The sequence below is a fragment of the Amphibalanus amphitrite genome, unplaced genomic scaffold, assembly GCF_019059575.1.
Source record: "Amphibalanus amphitrite isolate SeventyFive unplaced genomic scaffold, NRLGWU_Aamphi_draft 001086F_arrow, whole genome shotgun sequence".
In the NCBI taxonomy this organism is placed as follows: Eukaryota; Metazoa; Arthropoda; class Thecostraca; order Balanomorpha; family Balanidae; genus Amphibalanus; species Amphibalanus amphitrite.
The window spans coordinates 7,920-29,276 of NW_024882580.1; the positions used below are offsets into that span (position 1 = coordinate 7,920).

The 21,357-nt window shown below is 53.8% G+C and overlaps 2 protein-coding genes and 1 non-coding gene across 3 annotated transcripts; 1 reads left to right on the plus strand and 2 right to left on the minus strand.

The window, feature by feature from the left end:
• Positions 1-473: 473 nt before the first annotated feature.
• On the plus strand, positions 474-5,473 carry LOC122369945 (translation initiation factor IF-2-like; the record flags this gene model as incomplete). Its single annotated transcript, XM_043345105.1, has 2 exons — positions 474-764; positions 5,008-5,473. Coding segments are annotated over 2 exons (578 nt in total), but the record flags the coding sequence as incomplete, so codon positions are not given.
• A 1,599-nt stretch (positions 5,474-7,072) lies between these two features.
• On the minus strand, positions 7,073-20,799 carry LOC122369946 (elongator complex protein 1-like). The gene is made up of 20 exons (XM_043345106.1): positions 20,769-20,799; positions 19,640-19,842; positions 19,101-19,247; positions 18,744-18,906; positions 18,379-18,561; positions 17,885-18,099; positions 17,340-17,539; positions 16,659-16,927; positions 16,081-16,360; positions 15,575-15,731; positions 15,039-15,231; positions 14,590-14,770; positions 14,006-14,167; positions 13,447-13,667; positions 12,871-13,019; positions 10,646-11,225; positions 9,808-10,051; positions 9,382-9,518; positions 8,783-9,046; positions 7,073-7,775 (listed from the first exon to the last, which is right to left on the minus strand). The coding sequence occupies exons 2-20, from the start codon at positions 19,799-19,801 to the stop codon at positions 7,684-7,686; spliced, it is 3,999 nt and encodes a 1,332-aa protein (XP_043201041.1). The 5' UTR covers positions 19,802-19,842; positions 20,769-20,799; the 3' UTR covers positions 7,073-7,683.
• On the minus strand, positions 10,250-10,333 carry Trnal-cag. Its single transcript has one exon. It is a non-coding gene; the product is annotated as a tRNA-Leu (tRNA).
• Positions 20,800-21,357: the final 558 nt, after the last annotated feature.

The following is a 21,357-nucleotide window of genomic DNA, read 5'->3' on the forward strand; positions in this document are numbered from 1 at the left end:
TTTCCGTGACCTGTGATGACCTGACCCTGACCTGAAAATCAAAGTACAAGTTTGGTACCCTCGAGGTATCTAGACTCTAGAGCATCCGTTCACGAGTGTGTAAAACAAACATGAGCCTGATCTGACTTGTAAGACGGCGGCCAGAGCCCAAAATGTGAACAAGCCAAAATGCTAATAATTTTTACTTTGACCTGACCTGTGACGTCATCGGTGACCTCGAGGTCAATGAAATTAGGTTTCGCTCGACAGTTTTTCCGGGGTTATGCGACACCGTTTGAATTTTGACGATCGGCCCAGTAGTTTCGGAGTTACGAGGGGGGGGGCTATGGAGAGCCCCCCCCCCCCCCCCCCAGTAGGGCGTGTTATACGCAGACCCCAGTGGGGCGCGGGTTAACTGCCGGCGCATCTTTAATATAAAACAGGTGCTCCACATTTGCTATGACTGAAGAATGTCTGCCGGTTTGTATCTCCAGCCCCGACACTCCCCTCTGTTCGCCGTCAGACCGTCCTGAGTGCGCTGGTGTCGGCGGCGGCCGGCTCCACCCTCCAGGAGCCCTTCATCCACGAGTCGCGCCAGGACCAACTGGCCGTGGCGTCGTCAGTGAGCGGCTCCACGCTTCAGCAGCCGTTTATTCACTCACTGCGGGAGGACCAGCTGGCCGTACCGGCCGCGCCCGCCGCCAAGGTGGCGGCCGCGCCCGACCGCACGCCGGCCGCCCGCGTGCCCGCCCAGCCCTCCCTCGACGATGTCATCGTACTCGACGGTAGGTGGAAGCGGGGAGTGACTGGCCGTTCGATGTTTAGATATGGAAATCACTCTATGAATGTCATGATACGGAGTCCCGGTTTAGCCCAATGTAATTCACCCAGTGTTTCATCGCTTATTACTTCACAGACACAGCTTTCAGTCGTCGTAATTTTTCAGTAGTTTTGAAAGTTAACGGTAGCTGCCAATTGCTCTATTTTGCATTTTTCTCTGGGGCGAGATGAACCGGAAGATATTAAAAATAATAATTGCTCTTGTCAAGTCTTGTCGCCCTTGAGAGTGCGCGCGATCCATGCGACGCTTCTGGAGCGCCACTCTGTCCTGTCCGGAGATTCTGACACGGAAAATCCACGGGCCTTGGCAGCTCAGCGGCCCCGGACACACCGTCTTACCTGGGGCCCGGCGAGGGCCACCGATCACCGTTTACAGACACCGCCGGCTTACAGCCGCGCCTGTCAGACTAAGCAAGCCCTCTATTACATTTTAGCTGTAAATAATGCTCAGCTGTCGCCGTTAAAGCGCACTACAGAGACCATTACATCGCTGATGACATCGATGAGTTCACCCACTGAGGCCACCGTTGTCTGAAGAGTTTGCATCATGTTCCGGGGATAATTCTAGAAGAGTGCAGTTATATATCGAGTGGTGTGCTGGGAACACATCCTGTTGGACGGTATGGGCGTGCCGTCGGGCGCAGCACCCGTCCCTCCCCGCGCGGTCTGTCTGAGTGTCTCGGTCCAGTGGAAAGGGAGGGAGGGGGAGGGGGCAGACAGAGGGGCGGGGCCGGATGTGGTGACCTTGTCGGTGTCATTGGTGGGATGATACAAAGGGCGACGGCCGACGCTAGAGCATTCCTAACCAAACCGCCAGTCTGTAAAAGAAGAGCAAAAAAAAAGCACGATATTTCAACTCTGCTGGTCCGGAAGCAGTGACTGCAACGAGCAGCACAAACATAACCTGACGACTCTTCAGAGATCTCGGGAATCGGAGACTTCAATGCAGAGTGCGACCCTAACCTGCGGTCGTCGGAGACTGCAGCAGAGCACATGAATGTAACCCTGGTCAGAATGTGAAGGCATGTATTCACGTCTTTTAGTTTAACACGCGCAGTGGAAGGGTTGCGAGTACTACGCCCAGTGCAGTGGAAGGGGGGGGGGGGGGGGCGATGTCGCCCCCCCTAAGATCTCAGCTCCCACTGGAGCTAGAAAGACGAAATTTGGAGGGTAGGTGGGGGCCATGGGGAACTCTGTTGTGTGTGAATTTCATGACCCTAGGTCAATATCTTCAAGGTCAAATGAGGTCAAATGTGGTCAAATCTGCCATATTAGCGACTTTTTTGCGTTTACACGCCGATAACTCAAAAAGTTACCGGTCAATTTTGTTTAATCTTTCACTATACGAAAGAACAAACATTTGTGAGTATGTATGGTGAATTTCTAGATAACCCAACAATAAATATGGCAGTTAGAAGCCTGCTAAGGGTAAGATGTCGCCGGCTGAAGCGGCATCGGCCGACGCGGGAAACGCGGCAATCACAATTTTGTGTTTACACACTCATAACTCAAGTTGTTACCGGCCGATTTCCAAAATTCTTTGACTATATGATTGCCTGTACATTTCTCAGTCTTCTCACCGAATTTGAAGCGAATCTAATATAATCAGCGGTAAGGAGCGCGATGTAAAGACGGAACCGTCCCGCCCCGGCACAGTCTACAATTCAGGCGGCGCGTAACGGCTAGCGCCGGCCGCCGCGCCGCCGCGCCGCCGCGGCGGCAGGATGTTTGACTTTACACCGCTATTACTAGAAAAGTTATGAACCGATTTTCTTACTTTTTGCACGAGAAGATCTGCAATTCAATTCTGGACAGGTAGCCGAAATTTCACATTGATATTATCCTTGCGGCGCGAGTTATTGGCGAAAAACAGGAGGGGTGGGCGAAATCCGCCCCCCTTCCACTGCGCGTGTTAAGACGCTGGTAAGTTAAGTACAAACTAGGGCATGACCTAGTTTGTACTAGCCAATCTATAATTGCATGCAATTTTCTGGAAACGAATGAGACGGCACAGCTGACAAATAATCCTATCGGTAAGGTCTAAGGACAAGGAGGAGTAAAAGGAAATCCAGGCAAATCGAAAGCAGTTTTGCGGTAACCGTTCGGCGTCACACAGCGTCTGCAAGGTCAACGAAAATACCTGAAACTATTTGCCGTCACACGATGTGGGAAAAGTATGATAGGTACAGAATGGGGCAAGCGAGGAAAAATGATACACAAGAGTGAGTGAGTGGCATGAGTGAGTGAATAGTTAGAGAACGAGAGAGAGAGAGAGAGAGAGAGAGAGAGAGAGAGAGAGAGAGAGAGAGAGAGAGAGAGAGAGAGAGAGAGAGAGAGGGAGAGAGAGAGAGAGAGAGAGAGAGAGAAAAAAAAAGATAAAACCTCCGTTTCATTCTCATTCATACAAAGAAGCTCAATCACCTGCTCTGGCACATCCCTCAGTGATTCGCGGTCGGAGTCGGATCTGCCGCGGGGGATGGGGTGCCGTGGGAGGTGTTCCACTGAGAGGCTGGGCGGAGAGGCGGGGGGGGGGGGGGGGAGGCCTGTCAGAGTTTAGACGTGTCCGGGTTGAACACCTCTCGTGCGTCAGATCCGCAATGTCAGACGCCGTCGGAGCGGGCGGGATCGGCACGGATTGGCGAGCGAACGGAGCTATAGGTGGGCGCGGTCGAACGGCGCCCGACGAGCCCCCCTGTCCGGGGAGAGGTACAGGGATCAGCGCCCGAGGGTGGACGCTGTGATGGCGGTGTACGATCACGCTGTTTGTTGAAACATTGCATCCAAGGTCGGCCGGCTTCACGCAATCAGTCAACGGCCTGCCACGGTCGCTGCCCCGCCCCCGCCGCCGGTTAGGAGTGATTACGGCACGCGCATCTGCTTCACGCTCCAGTAAACTACGGTAAACGTAGCACAAGGTCCCTCTCAGCCGCACAGTGGGCGGTGGTTGGCTGTGTGGTCACGAAAGGATTGACATCGGTATAGACTTCGCATTCAGGACGGGGATGGGGACGCTTCGAAGACCGCTTCTTATAGATAGAGAACAGCTGTGCGAGAGAATCTCACTGCATCAGTGAAATTATTTACAGCCTTACAGGGGAATCTCCAGTGGTTGGCATTTCCGTTCCCTATGCGGCTCCTAGCATCACTCGTGTGTGATGCTTCATGGAATTGGACACTTCTCAGTTTGTGTCGCCGACCGCGCACCCTTCACTAGAATGTGCCTTTGTCTGGACGTGCATAAAACTGAGCCGAGTATAGCTTGAGTCGAGTCCCGTCCATCTCAATCCTATCATGCGGTGCCCATGCTCCGGTAAGTCTCAGCTCGGGGACAATGTTAAGGCCGTGATTTAGCGCGCTGACAGCTGGACTGGAGGCTTCTCTGTTCAGTCTTACTTGATACTTGATACTTGATTTTGGGTTTACGGGTACCACAAAAACTTGTATTTGGGCCCATTGCTGCAGTCTTGCTTTTGCTGTCTTCTTGGGAGTGGATCTCTACTCAGTTTGTCATACAGACACACTTAGGTCGATCGACTGCGTGCCGCTGCCAGCCACGGCTTAGAGCATTGTTTAGAGCGAGATAGAAGCTCTTGGTGAAGCCGGTCGCCAACACGACTTCACCGTTTGTTGCGCGGAGCGGGAGAGATGTGTGTAAACTTGTCAAGGGAACCCCGAGAAGCCGGTAATTGTGAAAGCCAAAGAGATCCGGGACGTTCCGACTCCCAGTGGCATCCGGAACCTGAGTACCTGTCAAACCAACACGGATCGGCGCCCAGCGAGCAGCCGGCAATCCTATCAGTGTGACAAATGACGACTAAATCGTGTGGGTGGGACTAAGCGCAGAACACAGCAGTTCAATGTGATGCGTCACGGCTCAAACGAGCGTGCCTTAGATGGGCTTAAACCGGACCGTGTTAAAGACATCTAGGCGGCATTCCGCTGGGGATAAACACATTGGCATGTAATTGCTTATGTTAGTTTTCACCGACACGACATGATCGCGATGAGCATTCAACACAAACCGAAACAGCGTTAAATTAGATGAATTTTTTTCTGCGGTGTTTTCAATTTCACTCTGCTCTGTTGATCTGTTGATCGCTTTCTGAAAGACCGATCATCGTCCCTCACCTAACAAACACATGCAGACTGTTGTGTCCCTCGGTAACACCCCGCCCGTCGTCTCCCCAGGCTCTGAGGACGAGAAGAGTCCTGCCCCGGCCCGGCCGGCCGTCGCGCCTGCGCCGTCCCCGTCGCCCGCTGCCGGCTCCGGTCTGCCCGCCTGGCTGCGGGGCGCGCTGCCCGTGCAGTCTCAGTACCCCGCCTGGCTGAGGGCCGCAGCGCCCACCGTGCTCCTCCTGCAGCCGATCTACGTACCGGTGCCCGTGACTGAGGCAGAGGCCGCCGCCGTGCGCCGCCAGGGACTGGACTACTATGGAGCTGCCGATCCGGCCCGGCTGCGCGGCCTGAGCCGCTAGGGACGGCACGAGCCGTGTCCCCTCCGACCCGGCCCGGCTGCGGGGTCTGAGTCGCTAGGGACGGCACGAGCCGTATCCAACAATAATCGTCGGAGCCATAGTCGGCCCCGACAGAGGAGATTAGCTCTCTTCAACATGGTTACTCTCATTAGATTTTGACGCATGGGTTATTTTACTTTTTTAACCCGCGCCCCGTTGGGCTCTGCCGAGCAACGCGCCCGGTTGGGGGGGGGGGCATTTTGCCCCCCCCCCCCTAAGATCTCGAGAACCACGCAACATAGCGACAAGCGGTAAACGGCGTTGGATAGCCCCAACGGGGAACTACCTTGTGACCCAATTTTATTGACCTAGGTCAAACCGATGACGTCACAGGTCAGGTCAAAGGTCCAATTTTCACCGTTTACAGGCACTTCAAGAAATGCGTTGTAAAATCGAGTAAAATGCATTTCATTGAAAATCATCGATGGGGAAATGTTCTTCAAACACATATTTTGCTATTTGAGGTCACTGATACCAGGTCAGGTCACAGAGGTCAGGTCACGGGGGTCACAATATGAAAGTGTCGTGTGATACATGTTTTATGGTCCATTTTACATGACAAATGCGATTATATGGGTCAGGCAGCCTTTGGGGCCAGCTTAGATCACGTTTTGGTCAAGGTCAGGTCAAGGTCAGGTCAAGGTCAGGTCAAATTAGGTCAAATTTCAAAGTTAATATTTTTGCATAAAATGGGTATCGAATCGATGCAGCTCGTCACGGGGAGTTCAATGGTGGTCTTTGTTTTGCCGTACGTGGTCTAGAATCGCTAAAAATTGAGTTCAAAAATTTGACGTCATCATTTTTGAACAGTTTTTTTCGCTATAACTTGGCCAAAAAATGAGATATCGATCTGAAATTTGGTATGTATATAGAAGAGCGCTGGGACTATCACATATATTCCGGTTTTTCCGAAATTCGGAAAATTTTTGGATTTTTTCAAAGTTTTTCTAAAAAAAAATCAATTTTTTGATTTTTTTTTTGTCAAAAACCAAAAATTTTGAAAATCCGAGATAGCAGTTTTGTAGCGCCGCTTTTTGTCTACTAGACCATATAAAGAACTTTGAAATTGCTTGATAACTGTAGATTTGGTGAGCGTTTCAAGATTGCATGTTTTTTGCTCATTTTTGCTCGAACATGACCTCAGTTTGACCTCAATAACTCCTGACCTAAGGTGACCTAAGACTTGAAATTTGGTGTGAAGGTGTCAAATTGATGCCCGGGAAGGTACTGAAAATTTGGCGGCGCTGCGCGCCGCCGTTTTCTTGCTATTCAGGAAAAACCACAGGGGGGGGGGCCAAAATGGCCCCCCCAACGGGGCGAGGGTTAATCACGTATAATAACTACTAGTAGTTTCCGGTTAGTGGCGTAAATTTAACCGTTGACGACGGGCATTTCGAGCGCATTTCTGGAAATAAACCTATCGCCCACGCAGCGTTTTCTGATTGATTGCCGAAATCATGAGTCAAATAGAGTTATGATTATTTCACTTTGAGCATTGAGCGAAATGGTCAACTTGATGTTTTTCTGAACAACGTGCACTCGATAACTTGAAAGTTAACGAATGAACAGCTTATCAACGTTACACACATGGACAACACTTTAAAGCCAATTGGGTCTCTCACAAAATACTTTGTACAACAATTATACAATATGGCCGAGTTGAAACCTCGATGATTCAATGCGATTACCAATTAGTATCAGACAACGCGTCCTTAACTCAACAGCGTAAAACTATGCACATTCAAGTTCATTGTATTATTGTCTGTTTGATCACTTCCACAAACCTCTCTTGAGAGTTGAGAGCACCATTAGCGTTGGACCAGCGTCCCCTACATATCGCGGCTGGGGAACCATTCCTGAAGCTTTGTCATTGCTTCACCACACAGTTGGAAAAATACCATCACTTTGTCTCAGCCCAGACAGTGCTGCCGCGACGACGGACCCTTTCACATCTGCGGTCCGCTGTCTGTCAAACTGCCGGTAAGCCGGTAAACGGGTAGGCATACAGGGCCCTGTTTCACCGGTGATAGCAGCACGCTGCTTTTACACGTGTCAAATTGGGTTTCCATGGAAACATCAACAGGCCCATTGCTCCAACACTACCACAAGTGTGACGTCAGCTCGCGCAATTTGATAGCAGCGTGGTAGCAGCGTCCCGTGAAACACCGCCCAGGTGTCGCCGGGCGGCTGGTGTCTAGGACGGCCAACGGGGCAGCTCAGACACCGCTGGCCGGTGCTAAGTGTCCCTGCAGGGCGCCCGCCGCCTCCACGGCTATCACTGCGCTCAGAGGATCTATGACGGTCTGTGCGCCCCTGAACCCAGAGATGCCCGCGGGGGAGAAGGGAGAACTCAGCTGGTTGGCTCCACTCCGAACCCCTCCAGACAGAGCAGTTTCCAACTGTCGTCCTTCTTCAGCAGGGGAGGGAACCGTAGGTGCGGCTCTGCCGGCAAAGAGGGGCGGATAAACGTCACCTCACGTCATCACTGCTGAAACACACCGACTTATACTTCACAGAACAAGAGAGTAACTAGTAACAACATAGTGATCCGTCAAGAATGTGGATTGTGGATAGAAGTTTAACAGGGACATCGTGGTAGCAGGCGTTTCCGCGACAAATGAGCACTACTGAAGAGCTCCGCCGCGGAATTCTCTCAGATCACGACTTGTGTCACACAATATCAAGGGCACGGGTACCCCCACCATGCTCAATGTTATCTCCTGCTAAAGATGTCACCTAACATCTCTGCAAAACAGCAAAACGTAGAAACTTCTGCGAAAACCCGCAATCCTTAACAAGCATGACTCCACGTGCAAAACACGCTGTCGTCTGCTAATCCGCGGATAACGAGAGCATTCTGATCTCCTCTCACCTGTCACCAGAACGACACCTGGTAGCTTCGGACGCCGCCAAGGTCTTCTAAATCATCGCAGTGGGGCCCTCCCTCCACAGGATGGGTACGTCTCCGCAGTGCAGTCTCAGTCCTCCCCGCCCAAAAGGGTTAACGGTGGAGAGCATCCCGGGCGATCCAGAGCAAGATTACTTTACTACATCCAGAGGTCCCCACCAAGATTACTTTACTACTCGTCCCCACGGGCAGACATTATCCTTTAATGCCCCTTCAGTTTTCTTTTCTTAGAATTATGTAGCGAGCCAGTGTCGCCGTTTGAGTGCCTGAGCATACTTGATTAGCGTAAGATGCGATTTTTTTAAAAGTTGAAACCGATCTCCAGTCCAGTCCGGACCAGCCCAACTCATATGAGACCAGACAACCGCCGCTTGGGCTGATTTTAGACATTAAAAAACCAGCGATCTTCCAACCTTGTTGAGTTTGTATACCACATTCCATCCATCTGTATATCCCCGTCCACCCCACCAACATTTTCCACCAACATTTTCCACCAACAACATTCACCAACACCAACAACAACACCACCCCTCCAACTCACCGAGCTGTGCCATCCGCGCCGCATACGCCGTCTGCGCGGCGGCCGCGTCCCCTCCGGCCTGCGCCAGGTCAGCCAGCTGATTGGCGGTGACGGTGGGGCCGAGACCCGCCGGCGGGGGCTGAGCGACGGCCGCTGGCTCGGGCCACACCTCCGCCGCCGCCGCCGGCAGGGTGTCCAACAGGGCCGCGAAGGAGCGCTGCAGACCGCCGGCAGGCTCGTCGAGGGAGTGTTGGACCAGCGCGCGGAGTAGCGCAGACATCTCCTCTGCGGGAGGGGGGGGGGGGGGGGAGGGCGTCAGGCGTGAGCTCTGGTTGCACTCAATGGGGGGGGGGGGGGGAGAGGAGAGGATGGAACGACAAAAAGGCAGGACAGACGGACACATCACTGAGCTGGATGTACAGTGACATGTACGATAGCCCCCGAGCTCTTCTTGCGCTCTGGTGACCTCTGCGCCCCTTGGCGACCACTGTGTGCTCTAATGACCCCTGTGTGCTCCGGTATCCCTGTGGTTGCATCCCTGTGCACTCTGGTGACCTCTGCGAATCCTGGTGACCTCTGTGTATTCTAATGACCCCTGTGCCCTCTAACGACCCACCCACCTGTGAGCGCACTAGCCTCGGCGATGAGCGCGTGACAGGCGGCCACCAGAGCCAGGTCCTCGAGGCCGCTGCCCTCCCGCAGACTGTACTTTTTCCGCTCCTGCTTCCGCCGGGACTTGCTGGAGCGGAAGGTGCGGCTGGTGGAATACGCGGGACCGGTCAGCGGGTCACCACATCGAAGCTCTGCGAGGCCACATGGCTATAGAAGCACAACATCAACATCACGCAATGCAACGAAACGCAACTCGACCAATGCCATATACATTGGTGTAGACAACGATCAATGATATCCATCCAGAGCAAACGAGATATTGAGAAGGAAAAACATCAAATGGATGCTCTAGCTAACAGACACAGGCCCCATGGTCGCCCGTTATTTGTTGTTGCCGTCTCTGGCCAGCCAGCGACGCGGCGCTCAGAGCTCACCTTGACGATCCGGAGCTGGCGGATACCCCCGACACGCTGCTCGAGTCCGAGTAGAGGTCGCTGTCAGCCCCAGCCGGCCCCTCGCCGTCGGCCAGCTGGCACCGCTGCCGGCTGAGAAGCTGCAGCTGCTGGGCACGCACCACCGCCAGCCGGGCGCGACGCTCGGTCAGCGTGTCAGAGATCCGGCGCAGTGTGTCAGCCATGTTGGCCGCCGCCCGGTGGAGCGCCGGTACCGCTAGCACCGCTGCAAGAGGACGGGTCAGGGTTAAATCAGCGTGCAGAGGAGTGACATGGTTACTACAGTCGACACACTGTCACCAGAGCTATACAGCGATGAGGGTGAAGTGTGCAAAACGATGATAGCACCGAGCTCCGTGTCGCTTCGAGCTGTTCGGAATTGACGAGGGCTCACTGTCGGGCAAGAGCGAAAGTGAAAAGCATTTGTCAGAAGTGGGATTCGAACCCACGCCTGGAGAACCAGACTGCGACCTGAACGCAGCGCCTTAGACCGCTCGGCCATCCTGACTACGAACGGAGGGGTCCGGAATGGTAAACTGAACAGAGGCGCTTCCAGTCCACCACCCACAACCGCACAAATACCAAGTGACGTCACTGAAGATACCCAGTTGTCGGTTCACATGGGACGCATATATGTAAACGTCAAGAGTCTCGCGTGTGAAAAACGTAAACCCCAGTCGGGCAGGAACGCAGTAAAATATCAATGCATTCAAGGATAGAGGATAGCATTACACTGATTGGCCGAATGGCCGATGGTTCGTAGTTTGCACCAAGGCCGTTTCACAGTGAGCAGAACTTTTGGTGGACCGTGAACACTCACCGACCATCTGGGGCCGTCGCGCCTGGTGGCAGGCGGCCACCGCCTGGTCCCAGAGGCGGCCCTCCAGCAGGCAGGCCACCTGTTCCTCTGGCTGGCGCAGGTGACGCTCATAGACCGCCGCGGCGTCTGCGCAGCGTCCGGCCGCGCGCAGCTCGGCGGCCAGTCCGGCGGCCAGCTGACGCAGCTGGTCAGCCGGCATACCCAGCTGTCCGGCCGTCTGCAGACACTGGCGCCAGGCGCCGGCGCGGCGCAGCGCGTCCACGGCCGACGTCTGGGCGCCGGCACGCACGTACAGCGCGGCCGCCTCCCAGCAGCGGCCGGCGCCGTCCAGGTGTTCGGCGAACAGTCCGCAGACGGCGCGGTAGGCGGCGCCGCCGGCCGGCAGCAGCCGCAGCGCCGCCGAGTACAGGCCGCGCTCCTGCACCAGTCGCAGCAGCTCGGGCTGCCGGTCGGCGCCGGCCGCGGCCAGGTGGCGCAGAGCTGACTCGTGCCGGCGCAGCAGACAGTCCACTCGGTACCGGGCGTACTCGGCCGGCAGCTGACGGAGCTCGTTCAGAAGAGGCAGGTACTCCTTGGGATCCTAACGGGAGGGGTCCAATGGTCAACACCGGAGGGCGGAGACGGGCAAAGCAGGTCCCCGTCCATCCTACACATACTCCCATCATAGACAGCCGACAAGCAAGCTAAATGAGCAGCACAAACGATGAAAGCTTGGCTCAGCCCCGGCGACTCACTAGGGTGCCTGCCCAGACCAATGTCTCCCCCTATATCCTATCATCCTTCCGGCTCTGAAATGGTCTAATTGGACCGAAAGGGCCTAACCCAACAAAAGATAAAGATAAAGATGAAAGCTCCGTTCCGTCTTTTCCATCCTCAGGATATTCTAACCCTTCTCTTTCACGCCGCAGCCCTCAGTCTGGGCTGGACAGGCACCTTTATCTCATGCGGGCTGCTCCCTTGGAGCGGCACCGCTGGTCCCAAGGGAGCACACCCGTAACCGGGTGCAGTGACTCACTAGGGTGCACTGCCCAGACCAATGTCTCCACCTAATTCCTATCATCCTTCCTGCTCTGAACCTGGTCTCGTCAGTCCAAAGGGGCCTAACCAGGGATGCGGAGCCGTGGAAATTTCAGACGGCTCCGGCTCCGGCTCCGGCTCCGGATAAAAAAATCGGCTCCGGCTCCGGCTCCGGCTCCGGGTGAAATGTTATGGCGGCTCCGGCTCCGGCTCCGGCTCCGAGTAAAATGGTCCGGCTCCGGCGGCTCCGGCTCCGACTCAGTACATCCCCTACGCAATCAATTAAATACGGGTGGAAGAAAAATTGGATTGGTTATACGCGTTACTCTTTGCCATGACCGGCTCACCGCGTCCCCGCGCAAACGCACCTCGGAGAGAACTGGCAGAACAAAGGGCTAGGAAGCGATGGCATTGGAAACGCAGTCGCCGCGAATCGGAGTTCAGTGAACCATCGTAAGCTGACACCCGTCTCGGCTGCATTGGGGGGTGAGGGGTGGGGGGTGTGTGGGATGAGACGGTGCTGGGAGTCGCAGTCCACTGCACTGGTTTGAAAACGATGGCTGTCACCTGATGACTGGTCCTCATGTTCTGGGGATGCAGTAGACGTGGGGGGGGGGGGGGGGAGAGCAAACAGGAAGTTGTTTGCGTACTGTGGGATACTGGGGATATTCGGATTTTTTCATTCACTTGATGGCCCATGACGTAAGTACCATATGTTTTACTGCCTTGTACTGTCAAACCGAACTAGGTCAATTATTTTCTTTCCTCTTCAAAAAATAAAAAGGAGCCGGAGTCGCCCCCTTTTTTGGCGGCTCCGGCTCCGGCTCCGGCTCCGGGCTATATTGTTTCACGGCTCCGGCTCCGGCTCCGGCTCCGGGCAAAATATGCCGGCTCCGGCGGCTCCGGCTCCGACTCCGGCTCCGGCTCCGCATCCCTGGGCCTAACCCAACAAAAATAATAATAATAAATAAATAATAATAATAATAACAAGCGGCAAAATGGAGACAACAGCTCAAAAAGTGATGGATTTTGGAAATCACATAATCCTTTGAGTGTCATCCACTACAACGAAACAAGGGTAAACAGTTGCTGCCTTTTCGTAAGTTACGATTCACAAGACAAACCCTGAAGAGCGACCGATTCCCAGGCAGATATCCGCCGTTTCCCAGAGTGCAGCTCTCCAGTCCCGATCTGTGTCGACCTCGTACCTTCTGCGACTTTTCTGCCACCATGAGGACCAGGTCGAAGTCGTACGTGCCCATAGCCACGGAGTAGAGTTGGTCGACGTCCACCAGACAGATGAGGTAACGGAGCGCAGCGTCGGCCGTCACCGCGCCCGGCTCGGTGGGAGGAGCGTCTGTAAATGGAGGGGGGGGGGGGGTCAGTCAGCTGGAGGATGTACTGCGTGTGTGCTAACGGGGCACGGTTAGGAGACACACTCAGAGCCTATGTATAAAGAAGCATCGACAGGAGGGGTTGGGCGTGACAAGAGTCTGCGACAAGGAGCCGCCTACACTGAGCTGAGATCGTCTCTTAGACGATATGATTATAACAGCCGTGACAGTGCAAATAGACGAATTACTCCCTTTCGAGGATAAAAAGACTCGACCATCATTCTGCGGGAGTCAGACAAAGGACCCAACCAAGGACCAAAACAAGATCCAGCACTGATACAGTGATATAGCCCACATGGGGTACGTCAGCATGCTCATGAATCAGTGAGATTTCCACTCCAATTTTCCCAGTCGTCCCCGCATTTTTTATGTCCTCGCGCTGCTGCTCACCTCTGAGCTGACTGATGACCCGCAGCGCCTCCTCCAATCTCGGCCGGGTGTGCCGCACCAGTGTGGTGAGCAGCGGTAGCAGCAGCCGACCGCGATCCAGCCGCTCCAGGGAGTCCCGCACCAGCTCACAAACGCGGTCCACCTTTCCAGGAGGGGCCGCGGCGGCGGCCGAGCGGCTCCGGTAGGACTCGCGGTAGAGGGTGCGAGTTACGTCCTCCTCACTGGCGGAGCAGGGGGCGGGTGGGGACATACCGTCAATATGGAGACCGGACAGGCCAGGCAGACATATAGTTAGTTAATATGACGTGTGATGGGAGTGGGGTTAGTGTTTAGGGCGGATGATTCTGTGGAGGTCAATGAAACGCTAACCGGATAGAGATGATTTATACAGGCCGGTCACAACTCATCGCAACCCGTGCTTTATGCAGAGCTGCATACGGCCGGCGGCTGGCCTGGGAAATGTTGCATGACGTGCAATGTGCAAAAGACTGCTCACCAAAAAAGAGCCCAGTAATTATACCAACGGGCTACAGAAAACAGCGACCAGACAGCGACTGACCTGAGATCGGAGACGAACACACACAGCCAGCTGGGCTCGTGGCGCAGCGCCGCGCAGATATCGTCGCAGCGCGCCGCGAACGTCTCCGGATCGTGGTCGACCAGCAGGTTGAGGTTGATCCGGTGCCGACGCATCTCCGAGTAGGCAGTGTAGTACTCGGCGCTGGCGGGGTGGTGAGAAACGGTCAGAGGATGAGGCGCGACAGCCGGTACATGACGACAAAACAGCGGCAGTCAGTCTTACTCTGGTCAGATCACTCCTTGTCGATGTGTTTCGGTCTCTGTAGTCTGTCCCAACGTGTTAACCTTTCCCGATGCTTGCAAATCCCTTCCTTGTGTTAGAGTTAGTCCCTCCCCTATAATCAGGCAGTCATTAACTATATAGTGCGACCGTGCATCGACAAGTGTGTCAGTTGTTGCTACCCAAGCGTTTCAGGCCTTCCCCTTGCCGTCAGTTCCTCCAAGAACCCACTCAAGCGTCCGTCAGCGAAAGCGTGTCCCCATCTTATATGTGTGTCAACACCTTCCTCCAATATCAGCCCAAGCCCCGAGCGTCTGCTTCTTCAGTCCCACACCATCCCTCACCTGTCCATGAGGCGCGCCAGTCTGGCCACCACCAGCGGCCGCGGGTGGATCACCTCCAAGTTTCCTCGCGGCATCTGTAGCACCAGTCGCGTGTCGCCGCGCACGGCCGTCACCAGTCGCGAGCCCCGCTCCAGCCGCCGAGTGCCCACCTCCGACCAGCTCGACTCCGAGACAGAACTGCCTGTGAGTGGAAAGGGTAGGTAGGTCAGCAAAGACACAGAGCACGCTCACATACTGATATCAATGCGTGACATTGAACATCATCGCCGTTTATACTAGTCTTCATGTAAGGCCTTCGTAGCTCTACATTTGTCTGGTTGTGGCTCGTTGCGTTGGAGGTCCAACGACGGCATTTATCTAATTCCCCAGAAGTTGCCCGGCCTCAGGTCGGACTAGTCCCGCCCTCGCTGTAAGTGGGGCAGCGGTCGGTATCGTGTCCAACTACTAACCGTCAGCCAGCAGAGCGGTCAGCGGCAGGCAGAGGAGCGTGTGTTCCAGCGTGGTCACCACCAGAAAGTCGTCAGACACGCCGAACGAGCTGCAGGCAGATAGCAGCGGCCGGCCGTCGCAGTAGAGCCGCCGCTGGCCGGTCAGAGACAGGACGCGGCGCCGGCCGGCCGGGCCGCCGCTCACGGCTACCACCTGTACCGGCAAGGAGGGTGAGAAAGCCTCAGCGGGACAGGACCGTCATCAACTTAGCAGCGGGACAGCTAGGTAGAGTTTAAGACAGCAGCTGTCACGACACCGCGCCAAGCAGATACGGCAAATGGATTTCCAGTTCCGACTAACTGCATGGGTTCAACCGTTACGTCCACTGGGACAATATATCTCTGCAAACTCAGGAAGTTAGATGTGTAGCATTACGCCTGTCGCCTAACCATATGGTAAAAAAAAAAAAAAATAGGATGCAAAATGCTCAAAGTCAAGTGTCATTGTCAGTGTCACTCTCAGCACTGGCCTGCTGTGCGGGGACCGGCAGCCGGACCTCCATTCCCGACTGGCCGTCGGTGATCGGCCGCAACTCGGCTGTCTCTGTGTCTAACAGCGACATCGAGCCGTCCTCGGAGTGGACCACGGCCTCGGCCGACCCGCCGCCCACCGCACTGATGATGAGGGGCGCAGAGGACACCGGCAGCGTGCGACTGAAACACACGCGGGGAGGGTCAGGGCGGGTCGGCTGAGAGACTGTCAGGGGACTATCGCGAACGGGCACGGTATACAGCACACATGACGTTGGGCGAGAAAATGCAGCTGATGTGAGGGTGCATAATGCATAGGTATACTCTCCCACCCCACTCCCACCCTGATATTGGCCGACACTACCCGTCTCACCCGGGCCGTATCCATGAAAAGGCCCTATCCGTGCCAATCGGCTCTATCTTCTACACCTGTCTCACTATCTTTACCGTCCCGGTTCCACCATCCTGCCATACCGGCCAATACATACCCACCACGACCGGTCCCGGGTATCACCAGCCCATCGACACTCACCTCAGTGTGACGCTGACGCCGCCACCACCCGCCGTCTCTGGCGCCGTAACGTCCATTAGCCACAGCTGGTACCCGTCCTGAGTATGTGCCGCGCACACCATTCGCTCGGCGCTCACCAGCTCCCAGGCCCAGGAGGCGTACACCGGCGGCGCGCCACCCACAGAGCAGCTCCCACGCCACTCGTGCAGCGGCGCGCGCGCGGCGAACCCGACGCCGCCGCCGGCTGTCATGGTTACAGTGCAGCCGGCGGTGGAGGTGACCGGCTCGGTGCCCAGCGGCACTGTGCAGGGAACGGGGAGGTCACGAGGGCGGCAGAGAGCACAGGAATAACGTCACATATTGTAAACAATGACATGTTGTTGGGGAGTAAAATTATGGCTCTGGGGCTCCTGAATAAGAAAACAATAAAAGCCATCATTTGTAACACGGAAAATCATATTCGTTTGATAAAGACATTGATCATTGATAATATCAACTTTGTCTGGAAAAAAAAATACATTCCTTAAATCAACAAAAGGACATTGATATTGCCAATTCACGCTACGCATTTAGGCCAGCTAACTCTGGTGGTCACTCACAGAGTCGGAACGCGTGCAGTCGTCGGTCGGAGGTGACTGCCCACAGCCAGTGGTCAGCGCCGGCCGGTCCCTGGCACACAGCACTGACAGAGGCCGGCAGTACCAGCTCGTGGGCAGACATGGGAGGCGGTACGACGGTGGATGCCAGTGGAGTGATGAGTAGTCGCCTGCCGTCCGCCACTGCTGCCACTGATGAATGGGGGGCGGTCGACCACCGCCACTGGTGCTCCCAGGTGAGCAGGCGACCGGAGCGGCACAGCACCAACAGCCTGTCACCAGCGGCAGAGTCAGTAACCATATCACCAGCCGTCCCGAGCGGCACAGCACCATGACCAGCCTGTCACCAGCGTCACCGTCAGACAACACAGAGTCACCAGCCGGCCGAAGCGGCACATTACCACCAGACTTTCACCATCGTCACCAGCCAGCCCGAGCAAATAGAGGCCAGGAGTAGTGTGTGTGTAAGAGAGGGGGGGGGGCGTAGCGTGTCGCCCGAAGCGACTTTATCGTTATGCGGGGAGGAGCGAAATGGAAAACGTGAATGCGCATCTGGGTGATGTGACAGCATCGCAATGGCTTTGAGACACTGAGCTGAGTGCCTAATTACGTAATCGCGTTTGCGCGAGCGCGACCTGCATGCAGTTACCGCTGCCGGCGCTGGTCGTCGTGCCCGTGACTGACCTGTAGTCGGCTGCCGGGTGCCAGGTGACGGCCACCGCCCGGTCGCCGGCCGCCACCACGTGCTCCTGCTTGCAGTACCAGTGGTAGTTGCCCGTCGTCCACAGCTGCACGCGAGACTCTGACTCTGACTCCGACTCTAAGCCGAGCTCCAGCCACACGGCCAGCACCGCCGAGTCGGGACTCCACAGCAGCTCGCGGACCTGCGACGCCGGCGGAACGGGGATGAAATTATTACCGCTCCGGCAGAACTCAGACACTAGGGAGAACAGCGGCGGGAATTACGATCCATTTAAATACTCAGGAAAGGCTTCGATGTCATAGTCGAAGTTGGTTTGATGGCAACACACATGCCGTTACATTTCGAACATTCTGAACCATTATACTCATGAAACAATGTGAATTTCATTGTTTAATCCCAAACATTCAATCAGAAGATGATTTAGGATTTTGGAGCACACCATAGCGGCTAAGTCGGTCCACAGCTCGCCGAATTCGGCTCCCATCGCCGTCGGTCAGCCCACTGGGCCGTCAGCGTGTCCACTCACATGCGCTCCGTCCGGCGGGAAGGGCAGCGTGAACTCTCCGTGACGCAGGCCGTTCTTCTCGAAGAACACCACCTGCAGCTTGTTGGGAAGTCGCTGCGTGGCGGCCAGGGTGGCGCCGGAGGGTCGCCAGGCTAGGCTCTGACCCAGCGCTGCCACCGGCTCGCTGGTGGAGAGACGGCTGCCGTCGCGGGACACGACCACGAACCGGCGGGCGCCTGAAGACCGGGAGGGCTGTCACCAACGCCGCGGATACACACTGGTCACGACGCACTCAGCACTGGCCGAACAGTGCACCCAACAACGGCTCAACAATACGCCCAGAAACGATCCAACAGCAAGACCAGGAAAGGATCTAACAGCAAGGCCCTAGTGAGTGTGTTACTGACGTCCTGTCTTACGGTAGAGGACGCACTGCCCTGTTTTGCAGTCGTGTGCCACTCACCTGTCTCGCAGCCAAGTATGGTAAAAATGTTTAGCTCAGGTGTGTGACTGACCTGTCTCGCGGCAAAGAACGCTCACGGCCAACATCTGTCCGTCGCCCCGCCAGGTGACCCTCGGCCGGCCGTCGTCCCGCCCGGCCGGCTCCGCGGTCGGCTCCGACGCCACGGCGGCCGCCTTGCCGGCCGAGCCGTGGAACTGGGTCTCCTTACGGCCCCAGCCGACAGTGACGGGGGCCACTGCCACGAACACGGTCACAGCAGTCAGATACCACCGCACAGGGATCGCAGACATCACAGTGATACAGCCATCTCAGTTATAGCAAAATTTATACATAACTTGTATAGAATAACGTCGAGTGAGAAGCTCAACCAGTTCTTGGGGCTATGGCATGTCTCATCCCTGCAGTTTTTTAACTCACTGTCTCCAAACTCCTCTGAGAGGAGTGGGAGTTCAGCCACCGGCTCAAACTCTGCTGTGATGAGCAGCAGTGCTGGCTGTGAGGTGACCAGAGCAGCCAGCTCCAGGTCGGGGCTCCAGCACATAGCCTGCAGCCCGTCAGGCACACTGCCCACATGCTCAACCTGGGGAGAATAGACCAAAATGACCAGCTGCTTTTGAGAGCATTGCCATCACACAAATTAGGAGTAGGGAAACCCAGAGTTTGCAGTTGAATGTCTCATTCGTTCTGCTTCGAACATCAAGAGACTTACACCAATACAGGCAAACTTTAATCAAATACCCTACTCAAAAACAAAAAGCATAGCTGCATACCAACCTTTTGTGTGTTGCAATCACACAGCAAGAATGCTCCTGCCTTGGAAATGGCAAAGAGTGCCTGGTGATCAGGCAGATACTCAGCAGCCACCACCTCATCCTGTTCTGATTGGTTGATGTGCTCAGTGAAACTGACACATGTCTCCACCTGTCAAAGCATAACAGTGTCAGGCTCTATCTCCCAATGGATACATGAAGAACCTCTTGAAATAGTCCATTTAAGCTTCCGCTGGACTCAACTGAGCACTTATCAATAGTATCTCAGGCAACTTGACTTAAGCCTTACAAAATAATGTGATGAGAAAAAGAAACTGGGAACCAGGCACCCTCCAACAACTTACAACATGTAATTACAATAAGCTGCATAAAAACTGTCTGCTAGATTCAAAAATATCAGGGAACATGAGCAGGAATTGAATTTGATCATGTCACAACATTTAATGGAATATACCATTTATTAGCAGAAGAAAGATTGACTTACATCCAGTCATTACTTACAGAACATTAAATGTGAATTATAAGCTTCAAACAAAAACTTACACTTGCTCCATCCAGCTTGACTATGTGCTTTGAGTCAGAAACAAACACTGTGCTGTTGTCTGGGTCTGGAGATATGAAGGGTCTTCCAGTAGGTGACAAGCTTGAATCTGGGTCATTGTCCAGAGCTTGAACATCAACCTTTGAAACAACCAAGTTTCTCATCTTGATATTTCAATTTTATCCAGTTAAGCTTCAACAGGAGACTGCAAAAATACAAGTTTATGTTCAGATATCATAAAGCCTCAATTTATAATCAAGCCTCAATTAGTCATTTAATCAATTAATGCCAAACTGATCAAATTTTTGTCAAGCCCTTCAAATATTTCACAATGACTTGTCCCTGTCAATGTGTCCACACTGCAGAGTGCAGTCACTCCAAACAGCAAAGGATGGCAACTTCTTCTCTTGCTCCGGATGATCTTCTCATTAAAGGAACACTCACTCAGCTTATGTTGGCATTGGCATTGTTCAGTGCACTAAGCACTGAGGATTTACTGTGGTGTGCTGCTGCTAGTTGTGGTGAAGTTATTTATAAGACTACCAGCATTTAAACAGCTTACAAGCAACCAGCGTACAGGAGTAGGACTGCTGTGGCAGTCATGCAGGGTTATCCAAGAAATGACACAATCGACACAATGACAAAACATAGCAGGGTGGACCAGGGAAAAATTATGCAATTATTAAATTACTTCTTGCATAAGAACACATTTTTAAATTCCATTACTGGCTCTGCACGTTGTTGACTGGTTCAGTATTAGTAAAGGCAAAGGGTACCATTAAAACTCAGCCATTTTCAAAACAGTGCAGGTCAAAGCCGTTGCAGGTGTGCCGCAAAGGCAGCACTATCCTAAGCCTGTCTTATAATATTTTATTGGCTATCCTGCCAGGATTTGTGGCTTGTTGCTTTCATTGCCAATTGCCAAATTTTGCGTCTGAATATCAATATATTATATCCCGATGCTTTGAACTTTGAGTTTGAGTTGGCCACGTGTTTTCAGGTTCTGGTTCAGAGACGCGTCCACGTCGGCGTCGTCTGAAGACTGAATCTCGATTTTGGACTAAATAGTAAATCATGCATGCTCTTGAATACCATCAGCATATTCAACATTATTTGTGATATGTCCTATACGTTTCTATCAACCCTGCTCAGAAATAAATGCGAAATAAAAACCTAAAAATTCAGAATTCCAATAAAATGCCTCCGCCTATTTTGTCTTTGATCCGCAAGATACGTCTCATAATTTCAATTTAAACTGCTGCCACCGTTCAATCTATATCACTTGGCAGTGATTTACATCTTACACTGCACAGTGCACACGTTTATTGTGTTCTACGATATCTACAAAACAGAGCCGCATGGATAATAATTTCAAGGTATGATTAATTTTATACAATAAATCAATTGGTGTGTCATACTGCAATGCGATTGTTTGAACGGTTTGAACCGAGAACCGGTACTCCACTTTCACTTTCATAGAGTTCCAAAGCCTTGGGGACGGTAATATCTAGCTTACCGGTTATTCGGATTACTAATTTGCAAGTGGCATCGATGTTTAGAGCAAAAAAAAACGTAAAAGCGTAGCGTACCCCTCAGTCCCTAAACTCAATATTCTCTGCGGAGATAGGTATACGGTACTTACTAATAATACTATATTGCCCAGTCAGACATATGAGTTGGACCACTGTCGCCTGTGCCCGACGTGCGGCCTCAGATCAAC